General features: G+C 38.3%; 1 protein-coding gene across 2 annotated transcripts in view; it reads right to left on the reverse strand.

Moving 5' to 3' along the window:
* The window catches only part of gsk3ba (glycogen synthase kinase 3 beta, genome duplicate a), a 71,672-nt gene that overhangs the window by 20,247 nt on the left and 33,971 nt on the right, over positions 1-17,454 (reverse strand). For both annotated transcript variants that reach the window (XM_065292977.2, XM_065292978.2), the window contains exons 2-3: positions 13,205-13,398; positions 4,996-5,079 (exon numbers count right to left, since the gene is read on the reverse strand). In XM_065292977.2, the coding sequence (XP_065149049.1) occupies positions 4,996-5,079; positions 13,205-13,398 (278 nt within the window). The remainder of the gene's footprint in view (positions 1-4,995; positions 5,080-13,204; positions 13,399-17,454) is intronic.

The raw sequence follows: 17,454 nt of genomic DNA on the forward strand, positions 1-17,454 counted from the left end.
ATGCTTGTCTTTATAAAAGTTTTGTCGCATTTCATAAAGTTTATTAAGTTGGCGATTTTCAGTTGGAGAGCTTCAGAAAAATTATTTCCAGTAATGAACCATAGGGACCACCGATGCTCACTGGTTTTTGCGTTGCATAGGAATGTGCATTTATGTCATTTTTCATTTCGATTAATCCATACGTTTGAAAAATGAGTATTCGATTAACTAGGGGCAGGGCAATCAAAGGACTGGGACGTTGCGTCAGGGTGAAAATGAAAATATTTTTATTAAAAACCCTCAAATATAAAACTTAATTTTGAAGAAACTATGACAGAAAAATGAACACATACTAGATTATTAATGAATTAAATGTTTTTAACAGAATCCTCTTACAGTAATAGCTAGCCTGGTCCAACCAGACTCTCGTACATTCATTTCATTTGTACAGAGAGTCTGGCCACGCTCCATTGCAAAGCGTTACTTCCGTTAAGGAGGGTCCTCTGTTGAAGTTTAAAACTATTGGATCTGTCCAGAGACACTCAGGATCTGCCATAGGTGATTGCTAACCTGTGGTCGTGGCGTACATCATGTGCCGAAACCGGCCGGAAACAACAAGTCAGAATACTCAGACCAACAATAATATAAATAAACACAAACCAAAGCGCTTTCTATGTGATGCACTCAACATAATATTAAGCCTTTATACAACATAAATGCATTATACAATGTGCATATATGCAAGAATTTAATTAAATTATGTACTTGACAGAAAATTTAACTTCTGTTATGTTGCGCACCATAACAGCGCGCTTTTAAACACGTCCAGTCAAAACAAAAACACATAACATGAATTAGCTTTTAGTCTTTTGCTATCATTTTAGCGTTTAGCTGTGTGTGTCATCCTCTCACCTGTTCTCAGTCAAGATGTAATGTTCGTATGGCTCTCAGGTATTTCTTGACATTTAATGTGTAAATATGAGAAATACTGACTGTATTTTCATTTTACCAAAAGCGAATCCAAAAATCACGCCATCCTTAGTGCCTCAGTGATGTGAGGTCTGTTCGGGTTCACAGCGTTGGGCGGATCAACAGGTTGCCTCAGCACGGGTGCGCGTAGGAAACAGACTTATCTGTTTGTTTTTGAATCATGCATGGTACTGATGTCATACGCCGGTCTGCGCAGCTCAACACGATGTCAAACACGGACCCAGTCTTTACTACTACAGGCACTTACAACGCTAACCAGAAATCCAAATGCCGCCATAATCACAAAAAATAAATAAACTCACGCGATCATCGTTTTTGTAAGCAATCATCAATGCCCCATTCAAGTACATTTACAATTACATTTTGTAATTTAGCAGACGCTTTTGTCCAAAGCGACTTACAAATGAGGTAAACAATAGAAGCAATTATGGCAACACAAGAACAGCAATACATAAGTGCACTTGAAATAGTCTCATCAAGTCCAACACAATATACATAGCCAAGGGTATGTTAGTATTTTTTTTATATATAGATAAAGATGAAGGTAAATAGAGAAAGAGATAAAGAGAAGGGTAACTAAAGAAAGATAGTACATTTTTCGAGCAATCGAGTACTCGTGCCCATCCCTGGCGTTGCATTGTGGGATTTTTTAGGGAACGATTGTTCCAGTTAGAGATGCTCCGATCAGCATTTTTGGGGCCGATCACCAATTACCGATCACCAAGATCATGATCTGCCGATCGCCGATCAGTGCCGATCACAGGATGGCAGTGGAATGGGAATCTTTTATCTATAATCTAGCAGAGTTTGCACCATTTGTAGAAATGAAACTAACTATAAATTAGGTATATTATTGTTTTAATAGAGAATCAAATAAATAAGCAGAACAAATGTTTCTGCTTGCAAAGAGAAATGTAAGCTTTAAGACATGGGAGAGATCGTTCTCTTCACGTGCACTGATGACCGGCTGCTGTGTATGCATGCGGCGGGTGTCCGCAAACCAGAGCAGCAGTGAGGAAAATGGAAGTTTAAACCTTCAAAACTTTCAAACGAATGCAAGTAATAAACTTTCGGCATGAGGATGCAATTGTCCACGATAGATATGTGTTGTATACGCTGTTTGATAGGGATGTGAAGACGCATCGCGCTGAGGACCGAAGCGCGTCCTCATAGAAATTACGCATATCTCTGTAAAGGCAGAGAGAGAAATCCAAATCTGCACGTCACACATGGGCAACGGGTTACAAAATGCTCACACTGTGTAAAATGGTCTCTAATTGCAGCCGCATCAGGAACGCTATGATGACAAAAGTTAAACAGAAAGATCGGCTCATGAGATCGGCAAATTTAGCGAGTGCCGATCGCGTCATTTAATGCCGTTATCGGCCGATCACGATCGGCGGCCGATCGATCGAAGCATCCCTAGCTCCAGTGCACTGGAATGATTTTGCAAATTAAACAGCCCTTAAAATGGCCGACTCCCTGATCTACTCCCAGACTACTGAACAAGCGAGCTGACTGAGACACAGCCTTAGTTATTGTTAACGAGTTAACTTGTCAATTAAGACAAAGTGCTTCCCTGCCAATTATCATTATTCATCAGGTGGCGCTCTTACCCAACTTGTAAAGCCAGTAAGTATTCCCTCATGGCAAATAGTTCAAACTGCGTGTATTTTTTGAGGATCTCTCTGCATCTGATCTCTATCAAAAGTCCTTCACAAAAATGCAATTATTTCAGCTTTTTGCTTAAAATGTGGTATTTTTGAACAAACCTACCCATATTTGAGAGGTGATATAAAGAAAACAAATAAAGGTAGGATGAAACCTTTGTTTGTTTGTTTGAAAGCAGAGGGTCTGTGCTTTCATTTGATATATTGTATGTTTATATATTTAAAGAAGAACATTTTCTGGAAGGCATTAAACTTTTGTGAAAATCATAAAAATGCTGGCGCTGCCAACTTTTTTTTTTAAACGCTGTCGGGGAACGAGTTAAGCAGCACTGATTCCAGAAACAAAACAAAAAAGCAAAAACAAAAAAACCTGCAAAACTAGCTGTAGGAAAACACAACAAAATACCTCGCATTGGTTTTGTAGTCTTTTTGAGTATTTTATGGACCTGTTGTCAGCCTTTATGCTATGGTTTTAGGTCAAAGAGCGGCTAACGGGTGCATGTGGGTGTGAGAGCAGAAACAGCTACAGACATTTCGAAACTGTGTTGTTTAGAGGTTGAGAAGGGTCTGTGTGTATGATGTGCATGATAACATAGACCAAGAGCTTAAGATATACAAGACAGACAAAGAGGTTTGAGTGCAATTGGAAGTCAGGCATAAAGCATTTATGTGTGTGTCCAAAGCAAGCGTGCCGCACAAGCCCTGAAAAGTGAAGCCAAAACGTCTCGATCGCCCCCCAGTGACTGGTCCCAGTATAGGTCATAAACCCCGCCTCCCCATGTTATTCAATGGGACTTGGGACCAACTAAAAAAATTAATTACACTTCAATTATCTTTTTTCTGAAGCTGGTTTCTGTCATTTACTGTAGTTTTTATCACGCTGATGTAAATTCAAATGTTTGTTTTTAAAATAGGTTTGTGTTTAGTTAGTTATTTAATGATATAAAAACGGTGGTGTCACGTCATGATTGACAGCTGTGATATCGTGTGATATGCGCATTCTACGAGAGCGAGGGCGGGGTTTTGACTTCGCGGCTTCCCTTCCTGCTCACTAGTGCGCATGACTGGTCCCGAAATCGCTAGTGCGCAGACTCAAGACCCAAGATGTCAGCGCCATATCGGGACACTTGCGGCTTCACTTTTCACCAATGGAAGAGAGTGAACAGGCGTCGTCCATCTTTTTTTACAGTCTATGGTCCAAAGGTACAAGAAAGTACAAAAGTTTTACTGGAGCAGTCCCTTTGAAAAAAAGATACACTTTTGTACCTAAAAGGTGCATACAGGTACCTCAAAGGTACATATCTGTACCAAAATGCTACATATTAGGACCTTGTTGAAAGATACAATCCCAGTTAAAACTTTTGTACCTATTTTTCTGACAGTGTAGCAGATACGCTTATAATCATATGGGCACAAATTACAAGGATGAATAACTCTCAGGTCAGCCTGTGGGCAAAATCCATCAGAAATTAATAAACACCGAAAGGCGGTCAGACTAGGGTTATAAAAAGTTATGTAAGATATAATGGACATTCAGCTGATTTTTATTGGAAAATAAACCCCAACAAGATGATGACCAAAATGCAAAGCAGATGGGTCTTGAATCATCCTAGGGGCATTTATTTTGAAATAATGATGAGTTGGCTTTATGATATTCCATTTGCAACATGGTTACTTACCAAATACAGAAATAAACAGTGATGTAATATTTATTTGTGCTGACATTGTTTGCTTATATGAGAACAGGGTGTTGCAGTTAACCAATCACAATCATGCTTTATGATATATCTTTTCTGCTTTCTTCTCAATGACTTTCAAAATATATCCTAATCGTCATGCATTTCCTAGATAAAGGGTTTTTAGTCCAACATGTACATCCAAACAGACATTTTAACACAATTTTATAATTCTCATTTATATTGATGTATGTAACAATACATAAATAAACCCAACAATTTTGAGTCACATATTTATGTATTTTAACGTACTAATAAATAAAAACAAATAGTCCCATCAAGTGATTTTCACAAATATTTTTGTGTGTTGATGCAAGCACATCAAATCAGTTCATGTACATGGAGGGTTTGATCTCATGGAAATAAAACTCACCAACTCTAGCACTGTTTTTGCTACTGAAGATTAAGTTTATTAGACTTAACGCTCTTACACTTGCAAGACGCGATGCAATGAATGTCATAAAGCTACTCTAATGAGTCCCTATGTAATGGCCAGAGAAAAACACATTACAATAATGGTGATAGTAACAAATGGCACTAAAAAAGGCACAATAACAACACACCAATATGTAGCACAAAATAAAACATGAGATGAACTGAATATAAAATATTATACTTGCCTTATCTCCACTGGAGTAGAAGAAATAACGCAGACGCACAATGTTGCAGTGGTCTAATTTTCTCATGATCTGCAGCTCGCGGTTCTGCAAGACAAAGAAAAGCAATATGATTAAAGTGAACATAACTTACATTTAAAGCACAAGTAATATATTTAACATTGACCCATATGTAAGCAATCATACGTTATAGAAAGAAAATCTTTACAGACACGAAGAATTCAACACAGGACAGGATATAAATGTTTGTTTAATAGATAATGTATTTACAAGTTTGTTAAGCACTTATATGATAATCTTTCCTCTTAATTCTGGTGCATATTTTCTCCAAAAACAACTCTATGTGGTCCCACTTCAAATTTGATTTGGCGATTCGATTTACAGTTTTTTTCGATTGCTAAACGCCAGTGGGCACAACTGGAGTCACATGTGCAAAACTCTAACTACAGTCTGCACAGCAGCAGTTCATGTGGACCAAACTCTAGTTCGTTTTTCATTGCTTGAACACAGTTTTCAATACTTTACACACTTATCCCATGACTTTAACCACAACCTGCACAACACTGTGGATTTACAGCACTTTGTTCAAATGCTAACACACTGCTGTCAAAACTGTGAACCACACATTCAAAACAGAAAAGATTTCAGCCTTGTGCCTTTCAAACACTGCTGATTGCAATTTCATATAAATATAAATTCCAATTTCATATATATATTTCATTTATATATAATATTACCTTTCATTATAGTTTCTACCTTTTTTCTCATTACTGTAATTCCGTAAATTACTACAGACAACTGAAGCAAACTGCTAATTTTCATTTACCCTAAAAAATTATGATGTTCTAAAAAAAATATTGTGATAAATCAATAAATAAATCATTCTTTAAAGAAAACATTACTTGGTGTGACATCACTGAAATTGTTAAAACTGTAAAGATATAAAGTTAGTATTTTGTGTATTGGTGTTTGATGTTAGTGTTTTTCCTCTCAGTGTGTTGTGAGTGACAGTGTGTGTTATCTCAGTGAGGGTTGTGTTTAGTGTTTGGCTGCACGGAGCTGTTTTGAGCCATATGTTAAGAGTTGTGCTCAGGTGACTTTTGGTAGTGCAGACTGTAGTTAGAGTTTTGCACATGTAGCTCCAGTTGTGCCCACTGTCGTTTAGCAATCGAAAAAAACTGTAATTCTTTGATTTCAATGCATGGCACTATCTGGGCAAGAGCGGAGAGAAATTCATAGTGCATACCTGAATGCACACATCCCAGTTTTGTCCGAAATCAAAGTTAACCCACCAGTGGAGACTGAGAGGTTCGCGCATCATTTTAATGTAGGCTACTTTGTGCAACAATAATGCCCTCTCGACATTTGCCATTAAAAGTCATAAATAACTTTTAAAACCACAATCAAGCATATACAATTTACTGCTTTATTTAGTGTTTGTCCAGGGTTTTTGTGTTTATCTTTTCAGTTAATCTTCTACACCCCTGCTCCACTTTTAATATATTCATTAGAAGTTCATCTATTTATGCCTCACTAGCATGTTTTTCATGCAACTAAATATATGATATGATCTATGCTGATATTACTAGCTAATAAATGAGTCTTAATTTGGGTGGTCAGTCTGCATTTGAAAGTCAATCTGCATCTAATCTAGCTAAATCGAGAAAAATTACTCAAATTAAAGTCATTTTAGGATGCCAAAGTCAAGTTTAATCATATAAAATGTATTTTACCAGCAACGAAATTGTGGCCAGTGAAAATGCACATAAAAATGTCAGATCGGATGGAGCAAATCGAGCATCACGATACCCGATGCAAAATTGTATTCCATATCGAAGCTGGTATACGATACAAATATCGGATCAGGGCATCCCCAATAAAAACAAAGGTATCCAAACCCTCTACTAAAGAAAATTTGTCTCATTCATCTTCTAACGACTTTTCCATAATGGAAAATGTATCATCAAAAGTCTTTTTGTTTGAAAAGTGTGAGAAACAGAGAAAAAATGGGCATAGGAACAAATATGTTTTATGTAACAATAAAAGAAAATTACTAGATAACGGTGGAATAACAGGTCATAATAACAATAATTATGTCAAATACTACTAATAAAAACTTTAAAACAGATGCAAATGTGCTATTAAATTATTAAAATATTGACCCATTAAATATTATTATTATTTAAATAATTTAAGTCAAGGGGTTTGGCTGACAAAACCCCTGGGTTAAATGGTGGTTTACCATACAGTGGCACTTACGTCACTTTTATTTTGTGATGTCACTAGCCATCTCTGTGCTCTGTTCAATTTAAACACACCACTTTATCAACCACAGTGACCATCTGTCACACTGACTTAAATCAACCAAATTATGATCTCATTCTGAGAAAAACAGTTCTTGGTTATATTCTCACAATATCGCTCTCTCCCTCTCTGTATGTCTTTTTGTAAATTTCATAATCTGGCTTTGTGGCTCCTGTATTATAAATGTAGTTTGGTGGGCGGTAATTTTCACAAGTACCTCTCTAACAGTGATTGGCCTGGGAGAATTATTGAGGTATTCTTTAATATCCTAATTTAAAAAATTGGTGTTTTCCAAAAAGACAGAAGTAACTCAAATGATTTGTCTGTTGTCAGTTCATGCACATTGTGTTTGTCTATTGTTGTGACCTAGATGAGGATCAGATCAAATTTTATGACAAATCAATGTAGAAAACAAGTTCATTCCTAGGGGTTCACGTACCTTTTCTTGACACTGTATATGCGTTGATTTATATACATGGCAAGTAAAATATCACACTTGCATTAAGCCAGAAACATTATGGGGCGGTTTCCCTCAATTTAAAAGCATCTTGGGCTGATGTATCTAATATACTGTATATCAGTGCCATTGTTTTGTCTCAAATTGCACACCAGTATTGTTTACATTTTTTAAGCATGTTTTGTAAAAACTACCTAAATGTTTTAACTAAGGCTTATTCCAGAATTAATCAAAACCCTGTCTGGGAAACCGCCCCTATATGTATATGACTTTTTCTTACCAAAGGTAACAATGGCTGTTTGGTTAAAGTGAAGAGTTTACAATGCATTTTATAGCTAAATTGACAGGCAAACTGAATAAGGGTCATAGACTATGCCTCACTGCAATATTGTTTTTCATCAATACAGAGAAAATGGTAATAGTCAGTGATTGATTAAGATGGCAAACAGCAACTTTGTGTCATGCACAAGGCCAAGTACACAGTCACTTCACGAATGTGCAGCATCCACCTTGATTATGTGACGGCAGCCATATTGCACCAGAACGCCCAAAGCACCACAGGCTTATTATTAGTGGGGAGGAGACAGAGTAACACAGCCAATTAGTATATGAGGGGATGATTAGCAGGCCAATGGGTCAGGGCACACCCCTACTCTTTTTCGAAAGACATCCTGGGGTTTTTAAGAACCACAGAGGGTCAGGACCTCAGTTTAACATCCAAAGGACAGTGCTTTTTGACAGTATGGTGTCCCCATCACTATACTGGGGTGTTAGGACCAACACAGAACAGAAGTATACCGCAAGAGGTCTCCCATCCAAGTACTAACCAGGCTGAACTCTACTTAGCTTCAGTGGGCAACCAGTCTTGGTATACAGGGTGAAATGGCTGCTGGTTAGCCACATGTTCATTACTGTCTTCTGCTAACTAAATCATTGTGTGTAACAGACTTTGCCCAGTTGTAGCATGATACAGTCCTGCAGATATATGTGTGTATGTGTATGCAACTGACTATTAAAAAGCATAAGTTTATCTGCTCATTTTTCTTTACACTTTTGTTGTTTGCAAATTACAAACCTGCTTGTGTGGATTTTTATAACTCAATATGCGGCTCATTTTGGAGGTCACATTTATGAGTCATTGAGGTCTCATTTATGCAACCATAATAACTGGTAACCGAGCTGTCGAAATACACAATTGGCATTAAATTGACAGTGGGCAGGAAAATGCAGACCAAAATAATAACAGACATGCCGGACCGGAAGGCTCATTACAAAAAGAGAATAAATGGCTACTGATAACTGATACTTGAACTTAGCATGTTTTATAAATATCTATAAAAATATTATAGTCTTTTTTATTTATTTTGTACAGTCAAAAGTATACATACAGCTCATGTCAAGCTCTAAATGTCGTTCAGAAAACGAATGCTGTCCAAAAAGTAATTAAAAGAAAAAGAAGGAAAGAAAAGATGAGCCAGATGGGTTACTGAGTTCACGAATGACACAATCAAAAAGACATTAAGCATAAATTTACACAGCACACAAAGAGAGGGAAACAAGTCTACTATTAGTTAGATTAACCCAAGCACACTATTTGTATTTTAGGATTACAATAAATCAAAGTACAGAACTGTGCAAAAGGGTTAGGCCACCATCACCAGACTTGTTGTTTCAGAAGTTTTAATGTCCATCCATATTTATTTTTAGAATTGGGATCTGGCATCTTAGATGGAATTGTCAGAGTGCATTATGAGATTTCCACGAAGGCTGTACCCTCGATCAGAATTGTTTGAAATTATGATTAAATCCATCCAACGGCTTACTGAGACTTTATAAAATCAGATTTTTAAAATAGCATAAAGTTTTATTGTGTGTGCGTGTGTGAATGACGCGTTTCATCCGTTCGCTTCACCAGTGGATTATTAACTCAGTTTGCGAGTAAGTAACAGTGTTTCTGTGATCTTAAATATCTTTAAATGTGCGTTTGTTCCTTCACATGAGTGTATTAAAAGACTTTGAATATAGTGCATAAAGCAATTATGGTGCTTTTATAATACATTGTCCTTTTAAAGCTTGTCAGTAACAACCACGGCTAACGCCATATCGGATCATTCATGTTGTCGGTCCTCGGATCCGATGTCCGATCCAGCCAAAAAGCCCAGATCGGACCCGATACCGATCCAGCATATCGGATCGGGACATCCCTAATTGAAATAATATGTTAAATTGATATTTTCATGTATTTATTTTGCTCTTTTGGAAGAGTCATGATTAATAATGTTGAGCTCTGCTCTGAGGCTCATGACAGTAGCTCACATTAGTAAACAAACCTTATATGTTTGAGCCTGTGTCAGACGAAAATACAAATTTTGGGGAATAGATTTTTGATGGACGTTTCTGAGTGGTAAGTTTGTGTTTTCTTCAGTATGAACCTGCAAAACGTAAAGTCAATAGTAGAACTTCAGCCTATATGCTATGATATAGCATTAACCTCTTGAAAAGCACCCCCATACTGGCCCGAAACCATGAAAATACCTACTTTCACTAAAAGGGCTGTTTTTACTAAACCATTTATAGTATAAGCATAACTGTGCTATCATTAGATAGAAGACACTTTGAGCTTCGTTTTCCATGTTTCAAAATTATTTTAAGATTAAAAAAAAAAAAGTTAGAGAGGCTGAAGTACATTGTAATAAAAATTTTTTTGCATAACATCTTTTTTAACACTAAAAATCTTAATGATAAATATATGTGTGAAACCTATAAATGCAATGAGGCCAAAGCCACAAGTCTAAAGAAGTTATATTTCACGTTTGAAGTCAATAGACCCAAAAATGAGGTTCTTGCAAGAGTTTTTGTAAGACTAGTGCCTTTTCTAAGTGCCAGTCAGCCACAAAATAAAAGTCTTTTGTTTACATGCATACACGTTCGTTCTTTTTATTGTTTATCCTTATATAAGCGTATAAAATGCCGTATCCACACCAGGAAATAAAGCTCACACAAAGATCGTTGAATTCGTGTTCTAATTGGCTACACGTTCTGTCTATCAATATTTTCCATGAAGTCATTGGAGGAACGCGCGAGTCAGATGACGTCACGATATTAGACAGCGCTGTTTGGATATTATGTATTATACTCCCGCCTACTTGTACAATCATGTCTGAGCGCTGGTTTTGAACGCAAGTGTGCTCTCATATACAAGTGTTACGATGTAAATAGTTCTCAGATTGTATATTATAATCTATTACAAGACGTGCATCTGAAATCTGATGTAAACAATGGAAAATATATCCATATTTCACGGATTATACGCATTTGTGGACAAAACTGGTCATTGGATGTACTTTGTTGGAGAGTTTTTATGGGTTATTCACACATCTGAAACAGACTGGATTCGATTCGCGTTCCTTATACCAGCACAAAGGTAAGGGGTCAGTTTATGTTATGCATGTTGTTATCTGGACTTCTGTGATAAAATACTATATTTATGATACTAGAGCAATTTAATCTCAAAACGGACACCATACACTGACGCTAAACCCTTAGACCTTTTAAACGATGTATAGTAGTGTTATTATTATTGTTGTTTGTACACAGTAGGCTATATATATATTGTTAGCAGCATTAAAAAAAACTGACGTCCTTCCGTCCGCGAGCTAGTGCGCGTCGAGAGGTTAATTAGCATGTAGCGCTAACTCAGCAGTCACAACTTTGTTTTTACCATTTTAACAACTTTGTAAATAATTTAGTGTGTAATTTAATGTTGGGGGGCGTACATCTGCACTGTGACATCACAGTTAGTGTTATATTGAGACTGGCCTGTTCCAGCAGTCTTTGGCATGCATAAAAATGTACATTAAAAATGAGGAAACAAACGCGTTTGAGACAAATGATATGTCATTACCATGTACAGAGCTCTTGTTATTCATCTATGCCTAGGGATACATTTTTTTTATTCTATGGCACCTTTAAAATGCTGCCTACCCTTATCTGCTTTGAAGCAGAGCCATGGAGCCTAATGCTGCGTTTACACCAACCGCGGTAGAGGCGTGAAGCGCGACTGATTTCAATCTGAATTCAATGTGAAGACGCATTGGCGTGCGTCTGGAGGTCCCGTGGCGCGTTTCCGGCTCATTTGCGCGTCTAGTTCGCACAAAAGGCGCAAATTGAGCGTTGTGCGCAGCACGCGCGAATGGTGCTTTTTGTGCATTTTGCGGTTCACGCAAATTTGCGGCTGAGGCTCGAGTTGAAGAAACTTTGGCGGAATTTCGCGCCGCGTTAACCAATCAGGAGCCTGCTTGCTGCTGTGGCGGCAGCCCCACCCGGAGTCACTCATTCAACCAACCCTTGATATTGTCCGTAAGCAGTCACCCGGAGCTATATGACACAAGTTCTTATTTCTATAGAGGAGACAGAAATAAAAAGGACCTCGCTTGGAAGAGTGTCAGTGAGGACATTGGGCAACCTGGTAAGTTGTAATACATATTTCACTTTTGAGTCTCGGTAAATGCACAATCAACATCAGTCATCTTGCAAACAGACAAACACATAGCACTTGCCCCTCCCACAAGAAGCGGATTTTGCATATGATGCGCGTAAAATGCTAGCTTTTTCCACGCGTCTACTTTGCTCTACACCCGCGAATACATTCAAACTGTTCAAGCGGCAAACAAGGCATGGTAGACGTGATTTTGATGCCTGAAACGCGGTTGGTGTTAACGCAGTATTAGGTCTCTATGTCAACCCACAGGATCCAGCAAGGTGACAATAAAAAGGGCAAAAAATGACATACATACCAGATTACTGTACTCATGTTGTCTACACATGATCCCATTCTGTATCACATACACACTGAATGAACATTCACACGTACACACCATGATGAATGCCCTACAGCTCTTTGACTGAATGACCAGAAGGGATGAGGAGCGTCTATACCTTACAAAGTCACAACAGGGTGAAGATATTTTTCATTTTAAATCCATCGCAGACATGAGTGACCTCGATTTACACCACCATCCACCCTCTGGTCTTATAGTCATTCTCAAAACGATAGCATTTATGTGTCACGTCACAGTAAAGGGCGATATCTTACTCCTGTCAGTCATACTTTTCAGCTAAAGTGTATAAAAGATGAAGTCTATCATCTATTATGAAAGCAAGCCCATCTATTCATACTTATGTGCATATGTACTTCTAGTTAAACAGCAATGTCTACAAAAATCATTGAGCGGGAAAGATATAATTATAGCCACGGATGTCACTAACTGCATGAAAAGTTAAAATAATACTGGAGGTAATAAATACCTATTTATCACAATATAAAAGATTTAATGGATAAAGATATGAATGCAAATACAAAATGAAATGGGAATATTAAAACAAAGGCTCAGAATTCCTATCTTAAATCATGATAGGTGTCATATGCACATATATTTTTTTCTGTCTCACCTTAAATCGCTTGTCCTGAAGGACTTTCTTAATGGCCACCATTTCCCCTGAGTCACAAAGCTTTGCCTGATACACCACACCAAAAGAGCCATTACCGATGACCTTAGTGTCAGTGTAGCTGACCTCCTGTGGTCGGTCAGGTCCTTGTCCTGGGGTTGCCACTACTGTGGTCACCTTACCGCCATCTTTATCTCCTACAGACAGGAAAAATAAGAGATGAGATGGTTAGACACTGACCAATTTTACAAACATACAAAAAACATGAGGCCACCGCTATAGGTCACAAAACAATATTAATGGCATTGCTTGATGAAAGGTGCGTGGAACGATGGGTCGTTTTCATGTACACTAACAATCATACTGACTGCTGAAAAATAAAGTTTTATAATCATACCACTATAACATAAGCCAAGGTGTCCTGCATAGAGAATTTGGAGGTGGTTGCCTTTTTTTTGCCGGCTCCGGCTCTCGACAGGTGTCTTTGACGTGTCTTCGCAAAAAACATGAACAGTTGTTGCGCTCTGTGGATTGAACGCCTGAGTCAAACACATCTATGGGGGCTGTTTACACTTGGTATTAAGATGTGTTTTCATCGATCGGATCACAAGTGGACGAGAGAAACACATTACGTTTACACCTGGTATTTAAATCCGTCTCTTTTGTCCACATTCGACCACTTCTGTCCTGAATACTGAGAGGGGGTGGTCTGTGAGACGGTGGGCGAGTCTCTCTGCTGTCATTCAAACGCAATAGGGAGTAATTATGAGTTTATATGGACGCAAACTAATATTATGTCGGAGTCTGCTGTTTGTTTACCTAGTAAACATGCTGCACAGTGTTTTGTACATTTATATGTTAAAGCTTTCTCAGAATTTTCAGCGCAATTGATGAAATAGGATCGCGCAACTTTCACACGCTTTCAAAATGAAACTACGGAGATCACCCGCAGTAGTTTTATCAATGAAAGGCTAAAAATAGCGCCGTTCACCGTGTGTTTGCGCCAGTAGTCAGAAAAGACGTAAAACTTGGTTTAGTACCTCAGATTAGATAAATGGGTGGAGGGAAGGCGGTCGCGTGTGGCTGTTCGAACACATTCAACCACATGTATGTTGACACTACAAAAGCAATCCGATCGAAAGGGGTTTCGACTACCTCTGAATTAGGGATGGGCACGAGTACTCGATTGCTCGAGTACTCCAACGTGGCATCGATGATCGATCACAAAAACGATGATCATGTGGGTTTATTTATTTATTTATTGTGGATATGGCGGCATTTGGGTATCTGGTTAGCGTTACGAGCGCATGTGGTAGTAAAGACTGGGTCTGGAGATGCGTGTTTGACGTCGTGTCGAGCTACGCAGACCGACGTATGACATCAGTAGCATTACCATGCGTGATTCAAAAACAAACAGATTCCGCGCGACCGCGCATCAGCAACCCGCCAGTCTGCGAATGCGCGGCAGCCCGCGAGCCCGCGAAGCCGGTCACACCTCACATCACTGAGGCACTATGGTTTAAAAGGATGCCGTGATCTTCGGAAATACAGTCAGTCAGTTGCAAAATGTACAGCGGCGTCAAAAGTTCAATGGGTTATCATCTCATATTTAAACATCAAATGTCAAGAGATACCAGAGAGCCACACGAGCATTTACATTACATCTTGACTGAGGTAAGAGGACGACACGACACAGCTAAATGCTAAAATGATAGCAAAACACTTAAAGCTGCTTAATGTTATGAAGCTTGTGCTTTGACTGGACGTGTTTAAAAGTGCGATGTTTATGATGCACATCCACAAAGGGAGTTAAACTTTCTTTTTTTAAAATAACTTAGTTGAAAACTTAGTTGAAGTCTTGCATTTATGCAGATAGATGGACGTTGTACATTTTTGTTGTATAAAGGCTTAATATTATGCAGAGTGCGTCATATAGAAACCGCTTCGGTTTGTGTTTGTTAACCCTTTAGTTTCATTCCATCACGCAGCTTTTCCTGTTAGAGGTTTCTGTTAAAAACATTTAATTCATTAAAACTCTTGTATGTGTTCATTGTTCTGTCATAGTTTCTTCGAAATTAAGTTTTATTTGAGTGTTTTTAATAAAAATATTTTCATTTTCACCATGACATGTACGCCCCGCCCCTTTGATTGCCCCGCCCCCAGTTAATCGAGTACTCGTTCTTCAGACCTATGGATTAATCGAAATGAAAAAATGACATAAATGCACATCCCTACTCTGAATGTGGTTGAAAGTGGTCGAAAGTGGACGAGCTCAAAAAGTTTTGAACACCGTTTACACCTGGCATTAACGTTGTTCACTTGTGATCAATGAAAACAGGTTGGTGTAAACAGCCTCTATGATTCAACGTCAACCCAACTATGATACCATTGACAGGTGATGCACTAAAGTGTAATTTATAGTCATGCGTAGGCTGACGTGCACCTCGCCAAAAATGTAACAACATATCCATGCTACGCAGACCGCAAGCACTGTGATTGGTCCGGTAGAAGCCCTCCCGTCAGGTCAAAAAAAAAATCGACGTCGCATTTCTTTATAGGCATTTCTGCTTTCAACGGTAAGAACAAAGATGGGTCAAGTTGAGAAGTGATTTAATATAACTTAAAATACAACAAAATCCACAACTACTGTGGTTAAACACTTGGATACTGCCTACTAGCGGTTTGGTCATGTAATTGCACGTGGACGCAGACAACAACACAAAAGTATGAATAAAAACTGAAGCGTAGCCTACAATGTCGAGGCTATAGCATATGACACGGATGGGCAACTTCGCTCCTGGAGGGCCGGTGTAATTAACCATAATTAAACACACCTGAAGCAGCCAATTAAGGTCTTACTAGGCATACTAGAAACTTTTAGGAAGGTGTGCTGAGGCAAGTTGGAGCTAAACTCTGCAGGACACCGGCCCTTCAGGACCGAAGTTGCCCATCCCTGCCGTAGGAGCTATGCAGAACTATAATGAGAACTTAAGGAGGAACGTTACAAGTGTATAACACTATTTCAGTTTTTTTTGTTTTTTTTTATGCAAAAGCACATTAAGTTGAATTGCTTAAGGAGAGGGTTCACTCAAACAGAAAGGTTTAAATGACACAAGGGTTAGTAAATAATGACTACACTTTTTGGGGGGGGGGGTAAACTAACCTCTAAAGGGTAAATATGAGCCTGCGGCCAATTTAAATGGCCAACAAGACTGTATAAACTGAGACACGCTGGGATTAACAGGGAAAATCTGGAACCAAAAATCTTCCTTGAGCTTATGCATTTCATAATACTGGTCTTAGCAAACAAGTATCAACGATTACTTCCGCAGGCGATTACTTCAGCAGGTGACTTGGGTTAAAAGTCGATTATATAGCTTACAAAGCAAACACAGCACGTGAAGTGTAATCCTCAGCATGTGTAAAGTCCCTCAAAATGACTGAGAAAAGTGCTGAGAGAAGTAATTAACCAGAGAAATGAGTGCAGTGGGCCGAAGCATAATTCAATAGCCTATAAGAGAGATGGGGAGTTTATATTCATCCAGAATATTATGAACAGATTCAACATAGCCCTTAAAATATCTACTTGTATCGTTGTATTAGAATTAGCTTATAGTTATTTCAAAATTAGAGCCGGAGAGGTATGACAGCATATAATGTGTGAATATTAAAAATGTCAATCAATTTCACTGCATTAGCCAGCTATACACACCTATCCACAGTTGGTATTGCTTCATGTCAAAAAAATATATTGCTAAAATTCAGAGCAGAATGTGTCCCAAACAAGTCAAGATGAGAAAGAACTACTTTAATGTTTGCATGTACTCTTGTACTGTTATACACTTGAAACTTGCCACAGGATTATTTAAAATAAGCAACTATTACTGTAAATAAAATATACACTTACGACATAAAGCTACTTTTATTATGATCTAAGAATATGTTCATATAACCCACCTCTGCCTGTGTAAATGACGACATGTGTATGTGATTGGAGGATTTAGAGCAGTATTAGAAGCTGGTTGTGCCTGCTTGGATTAGCTTCTTTGAGGTGCAGACTAAGTTCAAAGTCCTTGTTAACTCTGTTAAAGGTTAACTGCATGGCCTTAGACTGTCCTCCACCTTTTCAAGCCCCTCTTACCCACACACGCCCCACAGTACACATTCCACTATGAACTAACCCTTAAATCAGGCCTCCAGACATCAACAGACCACAGTTACTTTATTTCACAGTAATGATATGTGTCACAGTA

The sequence above is a fragment of the Paramisgurnus dabryanus genome, chromosome 15 (assembly GCF_030506205.2).
Source record: "Paramisgurnus dabryanus chromosome 15, PD_genome_1.1, whole genome shotgun sequence".
NCBI lineage: Eukaryota > Metazoa > Chordata > Actinopteri > Cypriniformes > Cobitidae > Paramisgurnus > Paramisgurnus dabryanus.